This window comes from Carya illinoinensis, chromosome 5 (genome assembly GCF_018687715.1).
Source record: "Carya illinoinensis cultivar Pawnee chromosome 5, C.illinoinensisPawnee_v1, whole genome shotgun sequence".
Lineage (NCBI taxonomy): Eukaryota > Viridiplantae > Streptophyta > Magnoliopsida > Fagales > Juglandaceae > Carya > Carya illinoinensis.
Genome location: NC_056756.1, coordinates 13,830,097 through 13,848,371, shown reverse-complemented (window position 1 = coordinate 13,848,371; position 18,275 = coordinate 13,830,097). Strand labels below are relative to the sequence as shown.

Genomic DNA, 18,275 nt, shown 5'->3' with positions numbered 1-18,275 from the left:
GTGGGCAATCTGTTGTACCTCCATTTGGGTGTTTCCAACGCTATAGAATTTGCTTGAGATCGACAACATAATCTTATATTATAAAAATTACCAATTATTGTGGAATTCATTATAGTTATAAATAAGTCAAACAGAAGTATTTTCATATTCAAATTATAGTAATTAATGCAATGAGCTTTCACATAAGTAGTTTATTTGTACGTAAGTAAATAAGTTTGCAAATAAGTTTTTTCTCATAAAATATACATAGAAGCCATTCAACTTGGCCCATGAGGTTGGGCCATATTTACTGCATGCTTTTGCTTGGGCTTTGGCAGATGCTTCTACCTGTGCTAGGGTAGATGTGTCAATCTGGAGTGGCTGGAGCCTAGAGGCCCTTTAACTTCGTGAACCTTTTACCAAATATCCGGAAGATTATATGTTTTTAGTTTCTCCACCCTCTATGCATCGGCAAAAGAAAATAGAAAATATCAAATTTATAACTCTTTTTATAATTATATATTAAATGGAGAGTAATTTTGTAATATTGAAATTATTTTCTTCTATAAAATGACATGCTTGCATTGGTTGAGTGTAAAGTAGGTTGTAAAAGAGTCGTAAGACAAAAATTTCCTCACTGGTTGTACAAGAAAGATGTCAAATGCAACGATTATTAGGCAAATAAATTAGTATATCAGAAGAAACACCATAGGATGAGAACATCCAATTTTGGTACCATATTCCAATACATACACAACTTTTACTCGAATAGCAATGCTTGTAGAAGTCTAACTATCTGCAACTTCTGTACAGATCTGTCCATATCCATGCATGTTAGATGTGCTTCCATGGTCTCTCAGCAAGGCCTACACATTAGCTGCATTTCAACCTCTGTATAAAAAGTCCATATCCAGGCATGTTAGATATGCCTCCATGGTCTTTCTGCAAGACCCACACATTCACCATATCTATAACAATCAACAAGATGATCAATTGTCAAACCAGCAGCTTGCATAAACGAACACACAATCACCGGCCCTACCAACCGAAATCCATGCTTTATCAGATCCTTGCTAAGGGCTTCTGCTTTTGGTGTCCTCAATGGAATATTTCTTGGGTATTTGTACCTGTTGATCACTGGTTTGTGATTCACATAACCCCACATATAGCTACTGAACGATCCAAATTCCCTCACAATCTACATTAAGGTCAGAAATTAAGTACAATGAGCAACCTGTTGCATGTCATATTAAACAGGCGAGTGAAACTTTCAAATGCATTGGTATTTTAAGCTTGCCTTTAATATGCATTTGGCATTGTCTAATATACACCTTACTCTGCTCTCTGATAACATTATTGCTTTGTTGGATGCTATGTCTGTGATTTCCTTCTCCCCCATTTTGGCAACAACGTTAGGATCAAATCCAGAAAAGGCTTCTCTATGTTACAAACCCAAGTATAAGCTTCAATCATATGTTGATAAATAATGATGTGGCTGTTTTATATGTAAGATGAGTATTGAGGAAGATTGTAAGTTTAAAGAGTAGAGGTGGCTCAAACAATTAAGGTTACCTGAATAGTTCCCTTCTTTTCAGGATTTCAGTCCAGTTGTAGTCCATCAGCATGCCAGACATTGCAAGCAGCTCAAACAATTGGCTGTTTCATTATTTAGCACGTAGAGGTTGGCATATTTCTCTGTAACTAGCTCTAGATTCAGTAAAAATTACAAAGAGCTTACCTGTCATCGTAAACTGGAACTCCCCAGCACTCGTCATGAAATGCTACATAAACTTGATCTGTATATAAGACGTTATATAAATTTCTGTGTAGAATTACTTTATTATGCTAAGAAGTGGGAGAATGAATATTATTACAGTAGGTTGAGATTAATGGGAATTTGGAAACACACTTAGAACAGCTATCCCATGACAGTTACATTGTAGCCATTTTTATGATATAATTTACAGCTGTTGCAGAACATAACATTATAGCTATTTAATCACTTGATAAAATCTTAATTTACGTTCTGCTCTCAAACACCAAGTATAGAAGCTCGGAGACTTCTTTCTTAAGCAAGACTATCTGTTATCTTTCCTAGTAGATTCCACATTCCAACTGCTATGGCAATTTAGAAGCAATTCAGCGATATGATCGGGAGAGTACAAAAACAAGTGCAAAAGCATTTTAATTTATGATCAGCAATGTGAAGCTTATAGACTTCAAGGGTTGACATGAATGTCTCTATCCCATATACTCTCAAGTCACTGCAATGGAACTATGGTTCATTATTGCAGATCTCTATGCAGTTTGTTGAGTCCAAAGATAACTTCTAGCACGGTAACAAAGCCATATGAATAATAAAGATTTTTCATAATCCTAGAAAGTAAATCAAATTTTTCATAATCTATAAATCACTTTACCAACTCTTACCACTATTCTTTGTAACCCAGTTGCACCTCTTCAACTCGCCAGTACCAGTATCCTGACTTTGCTGTTTTGCATTTTTATCGACTGGAGCTTCTCTTCTTTCAGGTGGTGCAATCAGCCGAAGTGCTAAAGAAATCTTCTGATCCAGTGGAGTGGTAGAATCCGCAAGAGAAGAGTCGTTTGAGTTCTGTGACCATGACAGAGACAATGATGATAGGGATAATGATGAACCGCTCCTCTGAAGCCCAATTGGGTAAATTCTCTTAAGGTTTTTGGACAGACTACTTTGTGCTGGTTTCTCTTTTTCTTTCAACACTTTGTTCTTCTCCAGAACATGTCTTCTTACATTTGCCTTAGACATGCTGGAGAAAGACATGAAAGTTCTTGTTTTTTTTTTTTGAAAGTTCTTGTTTTTTTTTTTTTTTGAAAGTTCTTGTTTTAACTTGGGTAGATGTAAAGGTGGGTTGAGATTTATAAAAGTAATGGGGGTGGGGGGGTTTTAAACAGAGAAACAATACTAAATTTGGTTGGTGAAAGGTGAGTTTCACAATTATGGATGACCATTTACTCCTTAGTTTTTAAGCAAAATCTCTAGGACTATACTGTATACATGATGGGAAAACTTAGAATTCTTGAAAATGATACTTAAAATTACATGTTACCATCTAATATAGAAAAGAACTTGAAGTCTTACAGATTTTCTTTTTCAGATATAGAAAATGAGAAATAAAAAGGAGGATGATAAATCTATCTAACATAATGATTAAAACTATTTGACTGATGAGGTACTCTAAATAATATTCAGATTGGGACAGTTGTTACTAAGATTATATAGTCAAAACGTTTTATAGAGTTTTGAGGACCCAAAAACATTAAAATTTCCTTTTTCTCCTTTTAGGGCTCAATATCTTATGTGGGATAATCATGGACATCATGCTAAACTTTCCCAGGCTGAGTGGTCCGTAGATTATTAACCATATTCAGTCAAGAACTTGATAAAAAAGGCAATTAAAGGAGGAGAGAATAAAGCAAAAGTAAACCCCATAATTACCAACATCAACATTGTAATTTCTAATTATCACCAGTATTCTTCCTTATATATATATTTTTTTGAGTGTTTTCTCACAGAGACAGAGAAACCACAGCTAGAAAATGGGAGGGGTGCACTTTCAGGTTTAGTATTAACTACAGTCTTCCAAATTACAGGAAAATAAAAAGATAACTCTTTTAGTTGCAGTGTTTGTCTCATTGCAAGTGTAATGGGTCCGTCCGTCCGGTTTATTCTTGATTCTTACTTCTTGTGTCTTCAAAGGTTCGAGGCATACCCGTTGTCGGCAGAGACAGAGATATGCCATCCATCTTTCTTGCAACTTTTAAGTCTTACCATTTTGTACTATAATTTGAAGGGTTATCTTATTGAGAAATACTTTAACACAGAGGGGTTATATAAAAATAAATTTATAAATTGTCGTAATTTGATTTAATATGTCATATTGTAAAATTAATTTAAATATAAAGTAAATCTAATGCATTACGTGAAGTCACATTAGTTTATAAATTTATTTTTGTATAATCTTTTTATATGATCTGCAACAATTCTCTATTTTATTTAGAGATTTTTAAAAAATTATACCTTATATCCCAAAATTATACCTTTTTTTTTTCTTTCTTTTAATTTGTTAATATGACCTCAAACTATTAAAGCCTAAAGGTGTCATTTAGCCTTGACTTAAAAAATGAAGTTATAATTTATCATATTTTTCTAAGATCAAAACGATTAAAATAGTCTAAATAGAGATGCTGCCACTTATTTTCATTCATCTCAATAGTCATATCTTAATAGGATACGGGATTAAGTGAGATGCTATATAATTTATTAACATGTTTTTTTTTTTTTTTAACACTATTGGATTGGTCTGGATTTCACTATTTCTGATACTCTTTACGGATAAACGTTCAAGAAACAATACTCTTCCTAAACAGAGACTCAACCTCACATTTCATAAAATGGAAGGACTCAACTTCTACGAACAAACTATCTAAAATATGAACTCATTTTTTTATTTTTACTAAGCAATAAGGAAAAGAAGAACGAAAAATGATGGATTATAATTTGGACCAACTCCAGTAGACTTTGTTGGCGCTTGAAGGCAACAACTTTTTTTTTTTTTTTTCCTAAAGTCAAATCTGAAAGATTTAGTGGTGGCGATTCTGATGATTTGATGCGTGTGGTGAGAAAAGAGTAAGAAAAACACTGCTTTGGTTTTGAGTTTTGTACACACTTTCATTCCTATACATACTCATATTATATACAAAAAAACAGAGTTATGCTTGCCGTTGGGTTTGAGTTGGCAAAGGAATGTCAATAGAATCTTCCTTAATACGCCCTGCAAGAATGGCCTACCATCAGTGAGGCCGATCTTATTTCTTAGATGATTTGTATGTTGATGTGAGAGTGGTTTTGTAAGGAGGTCTACAAGCTGATTATTTGTATGAACATGATAAACATTGAGTGCACCTTTGTGAATCAAGTCTCTAACAAAATAGAGATCAATTTGAATGTGCTTCATTTGTGAATGTTGAACATGATTGAAACTAAGATGAGTTGGACCAAGATTGTCACACAAAAGTGGTGGTTGTGGTAGGGAGAACTTAATTTCATGAAATAGGGACAAGATGCACATTGACTCAGCAGCATTAGTTGCAAGATCCCTATATTCAGCTTCTGTTGATGACCTTGTAATGACTTGCTGCTTTTTGGAACTCCACGAGATAGGATTATTGCCGAGCATAATGAGCTATGAGATGTAAAGCTTCAATCATCCAAGTTTCCCACTCAATCTGCATCAGAAAAGCATGTGAGAGTTGGACCGATGGCCTTTTTTATTGTGATATCATGAGAAATGGTATTTTTTAAGTGACACATCAATATTTCAGTGGCAATCTAGTGAATTGTAGTTGGACAGTGCATGAATTGTGAGAATTTGTTAACAGCAAAACTGATGTCAGGTAGAGTTAAAGAGAGGTATTGCAGAGCATCAATTACTCGACGATATTCCTTGGAATCCATAGAAGGGGAACCATTAGCCAATTTTAAGGAAACAAATGCAGACAATGGTGTTGTTACATCCTTCACACCATCCATGCTAGTTCGAGCCAAGAGATCTCCGATGTATTTATGCTAAGTGAGAAACAATCCATGACTTGTAGGAATAACTTCAGTGCCAAGAAAGAAATGCAAGAGCTCTAAATCTTTGAGAGAAAATTTATTCCCAAACTGTTGAATGATACTTGCCACAAAGTTTAAATCATTGACATAGACCAAAAAATAGACAAGTATGGAACTAGTATGATACAAAAACAAGGAGGAATCAGATTAGTATTTACAAAACCAAATTCTAGTAGTGCTTGTTTGAGAGCTGAGTACCAAGCACGAGGTGCTTGTTTGATACCATTAATAGCTTTTTGAAGACAACATACATGATTTGGTTTGCCTGATTCCGAAAGCCTAGTGGCTGAGTCATGTAAACCTTTTCCGTAAGATGACTATGGAGAAAAGCATTGTTTACGTCCAGTTGTCTTAGTGGGCAACCTTGCATCACAACAATAGATAAAATAGTGCGAATTGTGACCTGTTGAACTATAGGACTGAAAGTCTCTTTGTAGTCAAGTCCGGGACTTTGATTAAAGCCTTTCTCTACAAGTCTTACTTTAAACTTGTCAATGGAGCCATTAGCAAGTCTCTTTACCGGAAAGACCCATTTACATCAAATTATGTTGCACCCCTTTGGAAGTAGGACCAACTGCCAAGTATCACAATGCATAAGAGCAGTTAGCTCAGAAGACATAGCATCATGCCATCGAGGATTAGAGAGAGCTTGACTTACACTGGTGGGTTCTAAGGAAGGGGTACGGGGTGCTTGGTGACCAAAAATATTTTTTTTGATTTGTAAATGTTATTCATGGATGGGGTGATCATGCTGTGTGTACGCGATGCAATTCGAGGAGAGTTCTTAGATTCATGACTTACAGAGAGATGGGATGGATGACTTTTGGACGGAATTAAAGGAGAAGAGGAAGACACACTTACCTAAGGAATGATCGGCGTTGGAGAGGACTCCACCAGAGGTGACGTAGGTCTGGCCATACCCAGAGCTGGAGCTTCAGGCGCTAGCAGTGGTGCAAAAGAGGCCGTCAGGAGAGAGATCGCCATAACATGTTCGTTGTCAATGGAAGGTAGAAAAGAGGTAGGGATTTGTGAAAGTTTAGGTTTCGGTTGAGCCAGAGGGAAAATTTTTTCATCAAATAATACATGTCTTGAAATGTAAAAACATGAGTGTTGAGCTCAAGACAAAGATAGGCATTTCGAGAAAGGGAATAGCCCACAAAGATGCACGACTTGGATTTGGGCTCAAGCTTGTGATGGTTGTAGGGCCTGGTTAATGGATAACAAAGACAACCAAATTGCTTAAGTTTCATATAGTTGGGGGTCCGATTGAAAAGCATCCCAAATGGAGTTTTATTGTTCAATGTTGAAGTGGGCATCCTATTGATCAGATATGCGGCAGTTTGAAAAGCATAAGGCCAGTATGAAAGAGGCATATGTGCATCAGTGAGGAGGACGCATGTTTCAACAAAATGACGATGTCATCCTTCAAACATCTCATTTTGTTGTGGAGTGTGGGGGCAGTATTGTAGTAACTGATGCCATGAACAGATAAGTAAGATTTGAGAGCAATATACTCACCTCCATTATCAGAGTATAGACTCATTATTGTAGTATTAAATCTATTTTCTACAAGATACCAAAATTGGGAAAAAAAAGTTTGAACACTTGATTTATGAGGCATAGGATAGAGCCATATGTATTTAGTATAATGGTCAATAAAAATAAGATAATATTTTGAACCATTAATATCAATATTGTGAGAGGGACCCCAAATATCCGTATAAATAAATTCCAGTGGTGTCGTGCTATTTAAACCATGAGAATGAAAGGTTGTCGATGAGCTTTATTTTGAGAACATGAAGTACATAAGGATGAATTTCCACTTTTATTAATGGGTAATGTAAAAGCATGAATAAGATGCTGAAAATTTTGGAAGAAGGATGTCCAAGTCGTTTGTGCCATCCATTAGCCATGGTACGTTCATGAACATAAGCAACAGCAAGTTTGGAGACCGTAGCTAGTGTCTTCGGCATAGGGTACATGCCATCCTCACATGCGCATTTGAGTAGTGCCGCCTTGTGATCCAATCATTCACAAAAAAATAAGAAAGATGAAATTCTAAATAAACATTATTTTGTTTGGTAAAATAATGGATACAAATAATTTTTTTTAATTGTTGGGACACATAGAGTATCACATAGGTGGAAAACACGATTAGGTGAGACGAAAGATAAGGATCCAACACGAGAGACAGACAAACCTAATTCATCACCAATTACCACTTCATCAGTACTATCATATTCAAAATGAATGGCAAGGTTTGAGAGATCAGTGGTCATATTGTGGGAGGCAACAGAATCAACAAGCCATTTTTGGTCTTTGCATTTTGAAGAAGCAGCACAGTTTGCGGTTAGATCATTTGAAGCATGTTTCGGACACTTCTTGGCTGTATGGTCTAGCTGATCACACAGTTGACATTTTGGCTTTAATTTGCAAAAACCAGAATATGAGGACCCATGTTTGGCATTGTCACGACCTTTGGTTAAAGACGAACGGCGATGGTTGGCCATTCCATCGTTTCCTGATGCACCTCCCTTCCGATGGCTATAATTGGCTGTGACAAGCAAGTGTTGCGCAGAGTTATTTTCTAGACGCCGAAGGTAACTTTCATGACCAACAAAAAGATCACGAAGTTCTTCAAACCTCATAGAGGTATCTTGAGCACAGATGGAAGTAGCAATGTCCCTAAACTCAAGACCTAAACCACTAAGAATATAAAGAGTCAAGTCATCATTAAAAACGGGATGATCAATTATTGCCAATTCCTCTACAATTATTTTGACAGCTTGAAGAAATTTTGTGACGGAGCAACTACCATGGTTGCTTAATGTAAGATCTTCCTTTAGCTGCATCGCATGTGTTCGAGATTTGCCTGTATAGAGATAGGTGAGGGTGATCCATGCCTCATGGGATGTTTTGCAAGAAGCAAGTAGAGGGGTAATGGCAATGGAAGTGGAAGCAAAAATGGCATGAAAGATTAATTTATCTTGGCGAATCCAGTGGAAATTCGCTACTTTGGAGGTGGTATAGTTTGCTTTATCAATGGCAGGACATTGAAGAGCACTGGTGACAAAATTGATGAGATCATAACCAATGAGTAGTCCTTCAAATTGGGCTCTCCATTGAGGAAAGATTGTGGGAGTGAGCTTTTCATTGATAGTAGTGGTAGCGTTAATGGTAATAATTGGATTATCAGAAGATAATGGAATAGAGGACCCAAGAGGAGAAGTCATTGCCGAGGAAGAAAAAATCCTGTTGGAGGGTGGCTCTCCTGATACCTTGTAAGAAAAACACTGCTTTAGTTTTAAATTTTGCACACACTTTCATCGCTATACATACTCAGATTATATAGAAAGTAACTGAGTAAGCTAAGTAAGGAAAGTTATAACATATAAACCAAAGAGATTTACAAAACCGTTTCTTGATTCAAGCTTGCACAAAATCTGCCCAGACTTATGCTTGCCATTGGATCTGAGTTGGCAGAAAAATATCAGTAAAATCTTCTTTCATAAAGAACTGTCAGAAGGGGTGGCATGTGGTATTTTTGCCATACTTAACATATTGTTGCCATTTAGATAGAGAGGCATGGCACATCGTCGATATAAAAATAATTATAATTAATTAATTTTATATCCCATGATAAACGTGTACTTGTAATTTACACATTCATTTTTAAATAATGAAACTTTTTATAAATAATTTAAATAATAATATGCATATAATTTTTTTACAATACTTATAATTATATTTTAAAATAAGATATTTTTTTATAAAATAATGTTAATTTTTTAAATCATTTTATAAAAATACTGTTTGCTGGATGTATGTGTATTATTTTTTAATTTTATTTATTTATTTTTCCTACCCAATAAAGCTCGTGGGTAATTTGCCATTTACGTGGCTTAAGAGCATTCATATTGGTCTATGCATATGCATATGCAAAGTCATATTTGTATAATATGAGCCTAAATTTATCTACATTAGATTATGCATCTTCAAATATTTGCATAGTTATGAACAGTACCTTTACATGTTTAAAGATCTACTATTCACTCTCCAAAACATATTTTATTCATTCTTTTTCTCTCCTCCCACTCTCTTTCTACATATTTTACCTTTAAATATTTTACTACATATTTTACTCATTCACTCCCCAAAAAATATTTTATTTAAATATTTTACATATTTGAATATCAAATCCTATTAAAAAAAAGTAAAAAATAAAATAAAATGATAATATTTTATTATTATTTTGTCTCAAATTTGCATAAGCCAATGTAGAAATTTTATTTATGTGGTAAATTGGATTTCTAAAAGATGTGATTTTGTATATGGATATGCCTACATCAACGTGAATGCTCTAAGTCCATCGGCTGACGGCTGACGACTCTCTGCCGACAGTACACCTACGACAAAAATCTCTGTACTCTCACTAACCGACCTTTTAAGACTCCGCGACGGCTCTCTAAAACCCTAATCTCTCTCTCTCTCTCGCCTGCGTCTCTGCAAGATTGCATCCCTCTCTACCTCTCAATTTTCCGAGATTTTCTCGGGGAACAAGATCCCGATTCCTTCTTCCCCCTCTTCCCTCTTCGTCACCTAATCCCTCGGTATCCGTCACAAAGCTTGACGACGAGCCCATCACTTCTACCACTGTCCCAAACCCTAGAGACACAGTGGGAGAAAATGAAATTCTCTCCGGTTCGAGGGGCTTTGGCTTGTTCTTTTGGTTTCCCGAAATTGAAAACTTTTATCAGCTAATGTTTAATTTGTACTGGCTGGGGTGATCTAGCAGATAAAAGTTATTGGATTTTGCTGTTTCTTATAGCCGACATCTGTGTTTGATTGTAAAACATTATTTACATTGAGAATGGTATGGATTTTGTCATTTAATGACTTCTTATGATTTCTGGTAGGCTCTGGTTCTGCACCTTTTCTCTGTGAGTTGCTCCTCAAAAGTTTTAGGGGCTGTTATTCAATTACTGTAGGCTCTGGTTCTACTCCTTCACTTTGTGAGTTGCTCTTCACTAGTTTCAGGGGCTGGTATTCAACTATTGTGGTTTGGTATATGCTAGTATTTGCTGTTGCGAGATTTGAGACAGTTCAAGATGCCCTCTTTGTTCTTGCCAAGATGAAAGATCTGAACATGCATGGACCAATACAAACATATAAAAGTCTGTTGCACAACTTGAGGGCACTGAAACCATGTGGGATATTCATGATGAAATCAAATTTGGTGGAACTACTCAGAATGAGTTACTGCTTTCTCTTGAGAATTGAAAGTCAATTTGGAAAAAGTTGCCTATACTATAGTTAAAGCACATATGCAAAAGGTGGTGTGAGCGGGGAAGTAATATTCTTTCGTCAAATGATGGAGAAGGGGTTTAAAACCTCAAATCAGAGATTACAGTGATGTGATAATAAGATTGTTAATAAATGAAGCAAAATATTTTGCCGTATGAAGTCATCCGATGGCGACTTCATACAGAAATTTGTAAGGTGATGCTTAATGCTTTCCATCAATCAGGAAGGTGACCTAGATTCTGTTTTTGAATTACTTGGTAGGATGATCAAATATAAAATTAACCCGTGGGAAACGATGATTTTCATGCATCTCAACGTCAAAAGGAGCTTTCTTGGCTGATGGGGAAGTCAGTATGTGAGTTATAACACTTGAATTTGTATCATAATCATTTTTTAAATGCACTACTAAATTTGAAATGGTTATTCGTTATTTAAGATGCTTATACATATATATATATATATATATATATATATATATCTTTGTTTTGATCAGAAAATTAGACAATCAAAATTGTAACCAGTAGCCCGAAAAGGATGCTCCAATTCTGTTAATTGATATAAAAAATTCTTTGTTTTTCCAGAAGTATTTGTAAGGACATATGATTGCTCTTTGTAATAAGTGAAAGCTATATGTGCTGAGTATCATCTTTAGGGCATTTTTGGTTGGGTGAGGAGGCTAAAATTTCTTTCTGTCACCTGACTTCACTTGATATGTGCAGTTATGATATTTATAAGAAATTAATGTTACCCTGCCAAGGTAACTCATTGTATAAATCGTCCACAAAACTGGCAAACAAAATGTGACCCAAGCCAAAATATCACTAGTACAGCGTTGTCCAGGACCACCACAAGGAAAATTATAACCATAAATCTTTTTTACCCTTTTACAGCTAATGAATACTTCGATGGTTTAACTTGTGGATACGGCTGTCATTACTACAATGACCAAAGGCAGAACGGTAGAGAGGTATTTTACATTAACTTCATTACATACCAGATTTGTAGGGCTATCTACTGTTGCAATCAGTATCATACATGTTTAGAAGGCAATTGCATTTTTTTTTATTAGCACCGTGTGTCTGAGAACAAAATCTCGACTAATCTTAGGGGTCCACAGGCCTTCGATGATGAATTTTTCGCAAGTGCATCTCGGATAATTTAATGGGAAGTTCTCCTACTCCGATGGCCTCAAGAAACTCTCAGCACTCAATAGGATTCAAACCTTAGACCTAGAGGTAGTATACAATCAGACCAAGGCTTTTAGCAATTTGCAAATGGAAAAACTTGCAACAGTGCATGTTAACAGAATTTATTGATCACTTATTTCATCTCTGATTCTTACAAGAGTGAGCCTTGTATACACTTTTTTTTCTTCTTTCTTTCTTTCTTTTTTGTTTTTTTTTGTTTTTAAATTTTTTATTACGACAAATGATTCTACATGCAGCTGTAATTGTTGGGCACTGGCCTCTGTCCATTCTCACTGGGATCTCTTTTCTCTGAGAGTTTGAAAGGAAGAACATCGCAGCCGGAATATATCACCTGCCTCATGGCATTCCTTCTGAAGCCAGACTTGATACAGTTAGACATGTATGTTTTCCTCTGTAGCTCATAAGTTGCTTATTAATCAATTTCTTCTTTTTAGGAAGCATCTATTGGAGTTTCTAGTTTCTGTCCCCAAGGTTCCATTGCTGTGTCCTCAATGACTTTCTTTCTTTGGATCTATGGATTTTAGGCTGAAGCCTTTGTTGGTTTCTTTTCAGTTATTTATTTTACGTTTGCAGGTCTGGCACACCTTTCGATGGACTAACTTAGAACTAGGAATGTTGAAGCTTCGATGTTCAATATATGTGAGTTATAGATGCACAATGTATTCAATTCTTTTTTTTTTCAAGACAAACGAAAGATTTCATCGTTTTGCCAGAAAAAGTTTGGAACAAATTTCTCTCTTCAGGTAAATGACAAGCAGCCAGCATGTCATGATGCCTTTCTTAGCTGGGTTTCCGATGCCTTATCTGAGAGGGTGTTTCTTGAACGAGTCTTTAGTACGTGCTCCTCTTAATTTTGAGCTGCTCCTAAGAGTCGATGCTATTTGAAAGACTGGATATTGTTAAAGTGGCCAGGTTACATTTGAATACTCGTTAAGGTATCCAGTACTCGGGAATTCCTGCCAAGTGTTTGTTTGTTTTCCTTTGATGATGGGAGAACCAGCCCCCGACAGATTCCTTAGGACTCCCCATGGCAAGTGTTTGATTCCAGCCAAGTGTTTGTTAAAGTCCTCAACTTTAGGAAAAGAAAACCTGTGAGTCTGTCCTTGACTCTAGCATTCCAAACTTTAGGAAAAGACATAACCCCAGTGAGTCTGACGAAAGGTCCGAAGTCCTCAACTACCAAAGGCAAACTCTTCTTCCCTGCCACAAAAAACCTGCTAGCAACGTGCTCAGATGACGCTTCCAATCTTTCATGGAAACAAACACTGCAAATTTTATTTCGAAAACAAACAAAACCTGGCAATAAGCAACACCAAAATCCATCCCTTGACTTTATCTACTGTTACTTCAGCCCTTTTATCAAGCATTTTATGAAATTTCTTGCTGCAACTTTCATTACCCATTTTCTTTTTTGTAGTGAAAACTTGGGTATGTCTGCCTTTCTGACATCAACACTACTTTACATTCTGAAAACACTAGAGAATCATTGAAAATTTGTTGCGATGGAAATCGGTGGGGAAGCCTTCTTCCCCTGGCTCATATATATACTTGGGTTCCCATTCCATCCCTCCCCCTTCCACCCACAAAACACGCATGCGCATAAAAGATGACGCTTCAAACGTGTTAATTACGGCTGTGATTGGTCGGGAGGGGATGCTTTTTAGGTCTTGTATTAAAAAACCATCTCAATTTATGTTATATAATACTATAATTTTTTAAAATTTTTAAACAATATATTATAAATAAAGAAAATTCTTCTTGTCATCCTCGCACTTTATAAACTATACTTATTTTAATTTTTTTTATAATAAATATATAGTATGTGGATGATAAATAAAATAATTCAATTAGTTTAATAAAAATAAAATGAAATAAAAAAATAAAAAATAATATTTTAATATATAAAATATATAGTATAAGATGATGTATAACATTCTTTTATAAATAATTCAACCTTTCTAATTTTTAAAATAAAAATAATATTTTATTTAATATACAACTCTCAATACAGCTCACTGTCTAAACATTGCTTAATTTTAGCTGGACTGGGACATTTTTGAAGACCCATGGGCTCAGTTTTGACCGAAAGAATTCGAAGAGAATGGCCCAGGTCGCAGAAAGCTTGCTTTGGAGTTGGGGTTCAGTAAAGGAGTACCGCTATATTCATAAGTTCTGTAAATCGTAACCCCAATAGATAGGGATAGGTATAAGTAAGTTGAAAATCTATATTTCTTCAAATTTATTATTATTAATTCTGTGGATCGCAGCTAAATATATTTTATAAAAAAATAATACTACAGTCGTAAAATTATAAATATTTCGTAATTAATTTAAAAAAAAATAAAATTTATAATTAAAAAATTAATTTTTTTTATATAAATTTTATATTAATTTATTTTTTTCAAAACGATTACACGTTATTATTCATAATAACGACGGTAAATATCATTTCTCTTTTAAAAATGCTACAGCTGGTTTAACGCTTCGACAAGACGATCGAAATCCCTGGAAGAGCTCCCACCATCCCCCACTGCTTTAAACGCCTTGTCCCTCAGCACCCTTGCCCTTTCCTTTTCAGTGCTATCCCCGCTCATTGACTCCGCAATCACCCTTCCCAACTCGGTCGGGTCCGGCACCGAGTCCACTCCCTCGCATACCCTCACCGCCACGCCCATATCCTCCACCAGTAGCCTCGCGTTCACATGCTGGTCCGCCTCCATGGGCCATCCCAGGATCATCGCCCCCCCAGCTATCGCTTCCAGCACCGAGTTCCATCCGCAGTGACTCAGAAAGCCTCCCACTGCTTTGTGACTCAGTATCTTTACCTGCGCTGCCCATCCCTTTATTATCAAACCCCTTCCTGCCACGCCTTTCTCAAATCCATCCGGAACAATACCGTACCCGTCCGCAACCTGTTCTATCGTGCCCGCTTTCACTACCCATACGAATCGGGTCCCGCTCTTTTGGAGCCCCGAAGCCAAGGCCTCCATCTGCCGTTTATTCAGCAGCCGCTGGCTCCCGAAGCAGACGTAAAGAACGGATCCGTCGGGGCATCCATCAAGCCACGTGAGCGTATGGGTATCTGAATCTGGGTTTGGGTTGTCCCGATCAGTTCCGTCGTTGATTCCCCTTAAGCTCAAAGGGCCAACACCGAAGACGCGCGGGTGCCCCATGACTGTCCTGAGGTGATCCAAGTACTCGCCTTCTAAATCTTCAAAGCTGTTGAAGATGCAACCCCAACTCGAAGTATTTGCGAGCATGCCATCCTTCAGGAACTCCGTCTCGGGGTTGGATTCCCTGTAGAGGCGGAACACTGAAGGCAGATGATCCTGCTTGAAGGACGGTGACCGGGGAAGATCGGGAAAGTGAACGATAGATAGAGAAGGAACGGTTCGTACGATGCGCCAACAGTAGTCAAGGACGGAGGTCAAAAAGGAACCGGACGAGAAGAAAGCGATCCTGGGGATGCGCAGCTGCTGGGCGAGGCTGAGGGTCCAGCCGAGGAAGAAGTCGGAGAGGATGGCGACAGGGGGAGATGGGTGGGACTGGAACCAGCGGAGAAGCGGATCGTAAAGCATGCCCAAGGCGCTGATGATGGGTAAGTTGCCGGCGTTACCGATGTCCCTGACGTTCTCGACGCCTGGGGGTAGTTTAGGGTGGGAAGGGAAGGGAAGAATTAAGGTATGAATGGAGGGGTGGGCGGAGAGGAGAGGGGCGAGGGTAGGGAGGTTCTTAGGGGTGACCAAAATGGTGATGGAAAGTCCACGGAGGGAGAGTTTGTGGGTGAGATCAAGGAGTGGGAGCATGTGGCCTTGAGCTGGGTAAGGAAAGACCAGAATGTGCACCTTGGAACTGCGAGGATTAGGAGTTTCTTCGGAAGTCGCCGCAGACATGGTGTCTGTCGATCTGTAGACTGTACGCGAGAGAGATGGGTTCTCCACTTCTCGTTTGTACAGGTCTCAGCTCAAGTCTAATGAAGAGAGAGAGAGAGAGCTCCCACAAATCTACCAAACCCAACATTGACCACTGAAGTCTTCGATAGAAGGGTGGCTCTACATGAGCCACACGTGGGATCAGTACAGTTTTTTTTAATGTATTTTTTAAATATTTTTAAAGATTTTAAATATTTTTATAATATTATTAAAAAAATACCTTTTTAATCATTAACTAAAAAAAAAATTACTATCGAGATTCTTATGCGTGGCTTTAGCTTTTCTTTCATAGAAACATAGAAACCCACACGCTCTATAGCAAAGCAAGAAACACTCCTCTACGGCTCTACCGAATTTGTAAATCGAATTTTTCTATTGAATTATATTTTATTTTTTTATTTAATAATTAATTATTAATAAATTTGCAAATTTTATTTTTTAAAAATATTTAAAATGATTTAAAAAATATTAAAAAAAAATATTTATACTGTCCGAACTTCGGTAGAGTAGTGTTTTGACCCCAAGTATTCTCTGCATAAGAACTTGTAATAATTTTGGAAATCGCCATGATCGTTCTCTTAGTTTGAAATGAAGATCTACAGCTTCCAAACACCATGAAATTAAATGTATGAACATTTGATGGTAATAAGGTAATGTAGGGACAAAAAATAAACAAAAAACTAGAGGGGTACTCTGCTCTTCTCACCTACCACATGCAATAAAGGGGTGGAGATGAGATGAAAAAGCTGTCGTTCTTTATTGAAAAGTTTGGAGTGACGTCAAAATCCAAATCACAAATTTTTAAAATAAATAAATATTTCCAATCGATGACGTAAAATGTGTTACGATAGCCTTACTTCACTTTCCCACAACATTAAGTTTTTTTTTTTTTCCCGGAAAGGAAGCATGTCATAAATGGTTGTTCATAGATCGAAGACTAATTATAATATGATGCCATGTTCTTAGGACCAATTAACAACGAAAATGGAACTTGAATCCATCCAAGTTTTGACACGTCAGCAAACTTAAGAATTTCTTTCAATTTATTAATTAATCAATTAAGTAAGTGATCAGATATTAATTTTTCGTGCAAGTTTTAGGTAGATGAGTGTACGTATGCATGCTCAGTTCAGTACTCCCCCACTACCCTTTCCTGATGTAATTGATGGCCTTTTCATCTATTTTGAGCCGTTTTCTTGGCTTTTATTTTATTTTATTTTTGAATTGGCTATTGTTGATCACTAATTAATATTTGAGCTTCAAGAGTAGAAAACTTGGGTAGAGAATACTCTGCGGCATTTGAAACGATTTTCTGAGGCACTAAATCATCCCAAACTCGGACTGATTAAATAAACTTTCTTTCAGATAAATATTTTCAGTTCCTTCACTCTAACTTTTATTGACAACACTTGTCACTAAAATCGGGCGATAGATCATTCCCTCATCTATGTGGTTAATGATGTTGTGCACTGTACACAAAGCACACGCACCCAAAAGGCCAGGAAGATGAACTACCCGGCCACTTGAGTTGCAAGTGTACTGCACAAAAAGAAAAGGGAAGCACGAGCAAGTATTGTGCAATGTACACGTACGCCTACACGTGCTGCAAAACACCTTAAGTGCACAGTGGCTCCACGGGCTTGCCTCTGTCTACGAGATCGGCGAGAAGATTAGCACCGTGTCTCCATAGGCTTACCTTAGTCTACGAGGTGATGAGAAGATTAGGGGAGCCAAGCACCGTTTCCATGGGCTCGTCTCATACTTTGCCTCAATCTAAGATGTTGGCCGAGAATAACCAAGGGATAGCATCTCCATTAGCAAATGTCGGGTGTGCACACCCGTGCTATAACCACTGCTTCACATGGGTTTCCTTTGGGAACAAGTCAATAGGCTTTTTGACCACCTTGAGTGGGGTATACACTACAACAAATTGAGATTTTTCCTACGAATTTTTTCTCCATGACACAAGATGGTGGCAAACAACCTCTAATTGTCTCCAAAATCATCCGTGGGAATAAAACATGCTTTTTACCAAGAGATTAGTTCGGTTGGAATACTTTAGTGGTAAAAGGAATTTTTATCACTAACAAATATATTTTTTGCCACCACTTTATATTAGTAGGGAAAAAAACTACAATTAAAACTTGGTCCTCATGGGTTATATCCTTTAACATAGATTTTTTTTTTTTCTCTCCC

At 36.9% G+C, this 18,275-nt stretch overlaps 2 protein-coding genes and 1 long non-coding RNA gene across 7 annotated transcripts; 1 reads left to right on the top strand and 2 right to left on the bottom strand.

The window, feature by feature from the left end:
• Window positions 1-634: 634 nt before the first annotated feature.
• Window positions 635-2,884, bottom strand: LOC122309388 (DNA-3-methyladenine glycosylase). Its single transcript, XM_043122864.1, has 5 exons — window positions 2,410-2,884; window positions 1,718-1,775; window positions 1,552-1,635; window positions 1,277-1,418; window positions 635-1,177 (listed from the first exon to the last, which is right to left on the bottom strand). The coding sequence occupies exons 1-5, from the start codon at window positions 2,780-2,782 to the stop codon at window positions 899-901; spliced, it is 936 nt and encodes a 311-aa protein (XP_042978798.1). The 5' UTR covers window positions 2,783-2,884; the 3' UTR covers window positions 635-898.
• Window positions 2,885-10,014: 7,130 nt separating this feature from the next.
• LOC122308904 lies at window positions 10,015-13,110 on the top strand. 5 transcript variants are annotated; one of them, XR_006242278.1, is made up of 3 exons: window positions 10,015-11,294; window positions 11,830-12,526; window positions 12,721-13,110. It is a non-coding gene; the product is annotated as an uncharacterized LOC122308904 (long non-coding RNA). The 5 variants fall into 5 exon arrangements; XR_006242281.1 differs by having other exon boundaries at window positions 11,830-12,285; window positions 12,384-12,966; XR_006242279.1 differs by having other exon boundaries at window positions 10,018-11,294; window positions 11,830-11,906; window positions 12,057-12,966.
• A 1,390-nt stretch (window positions 13,111-14,500) lies between these two features.
• On the bottom strand, window positions 14,501-16,159 carry LOC122311632 (UDP-glycosyltransferase 89A2-like). The gene has a single exon (XM_043126250.1). It carries the CDS (start codon window positions 16,038-16,040, stop codon window positions 14,613-14,615), a length of 1,428 nt encoding a protein of 475 aa, XP_042982184.1. The 5' UTR covers window positions 16,041-16,159; the 3' UTR covers window positions 14,501-14,612.
• Window positions 16,160-18,275: the final 2,116 nt, after the last annotated feature.

What these genes read in the sequence shown, in the direction of transcription:
- LOC122309388 (XM_043122864.1), bottom strand. Translation starts at nt 2,782, where the DNA reads ATGTCTTTCTCCAGCATGTCTAAGGCAAATGTAAGAAGACATGTTCTG. An exon ending in CTGGGTTACAAAGAATAGTG is followed by an intron (nt 1,776 to 2,409) that starts GTAAGAGTTGGT and finishes TCTTATATACAG; the next exon opens with ATCAAGTTTATGTAGCATTT. An exon ending in ATGCCAAATGCATATTAAAG is followed by an intron (nt 1,178 to 1,276) that starts GCAAGCTTAAAA and finishes ACCTTAATGTAG; the next exon opens with ATTGTGAGGGAATTTGGATC.
- LOC122311632 (XM_043126250.1), bottom strand. Translation starts at nt 16,040, where the DNA reads ATGTCTGCGGCGACTTCCGAAGAAACTCCTAATCCTCGCAGTTCCAAG.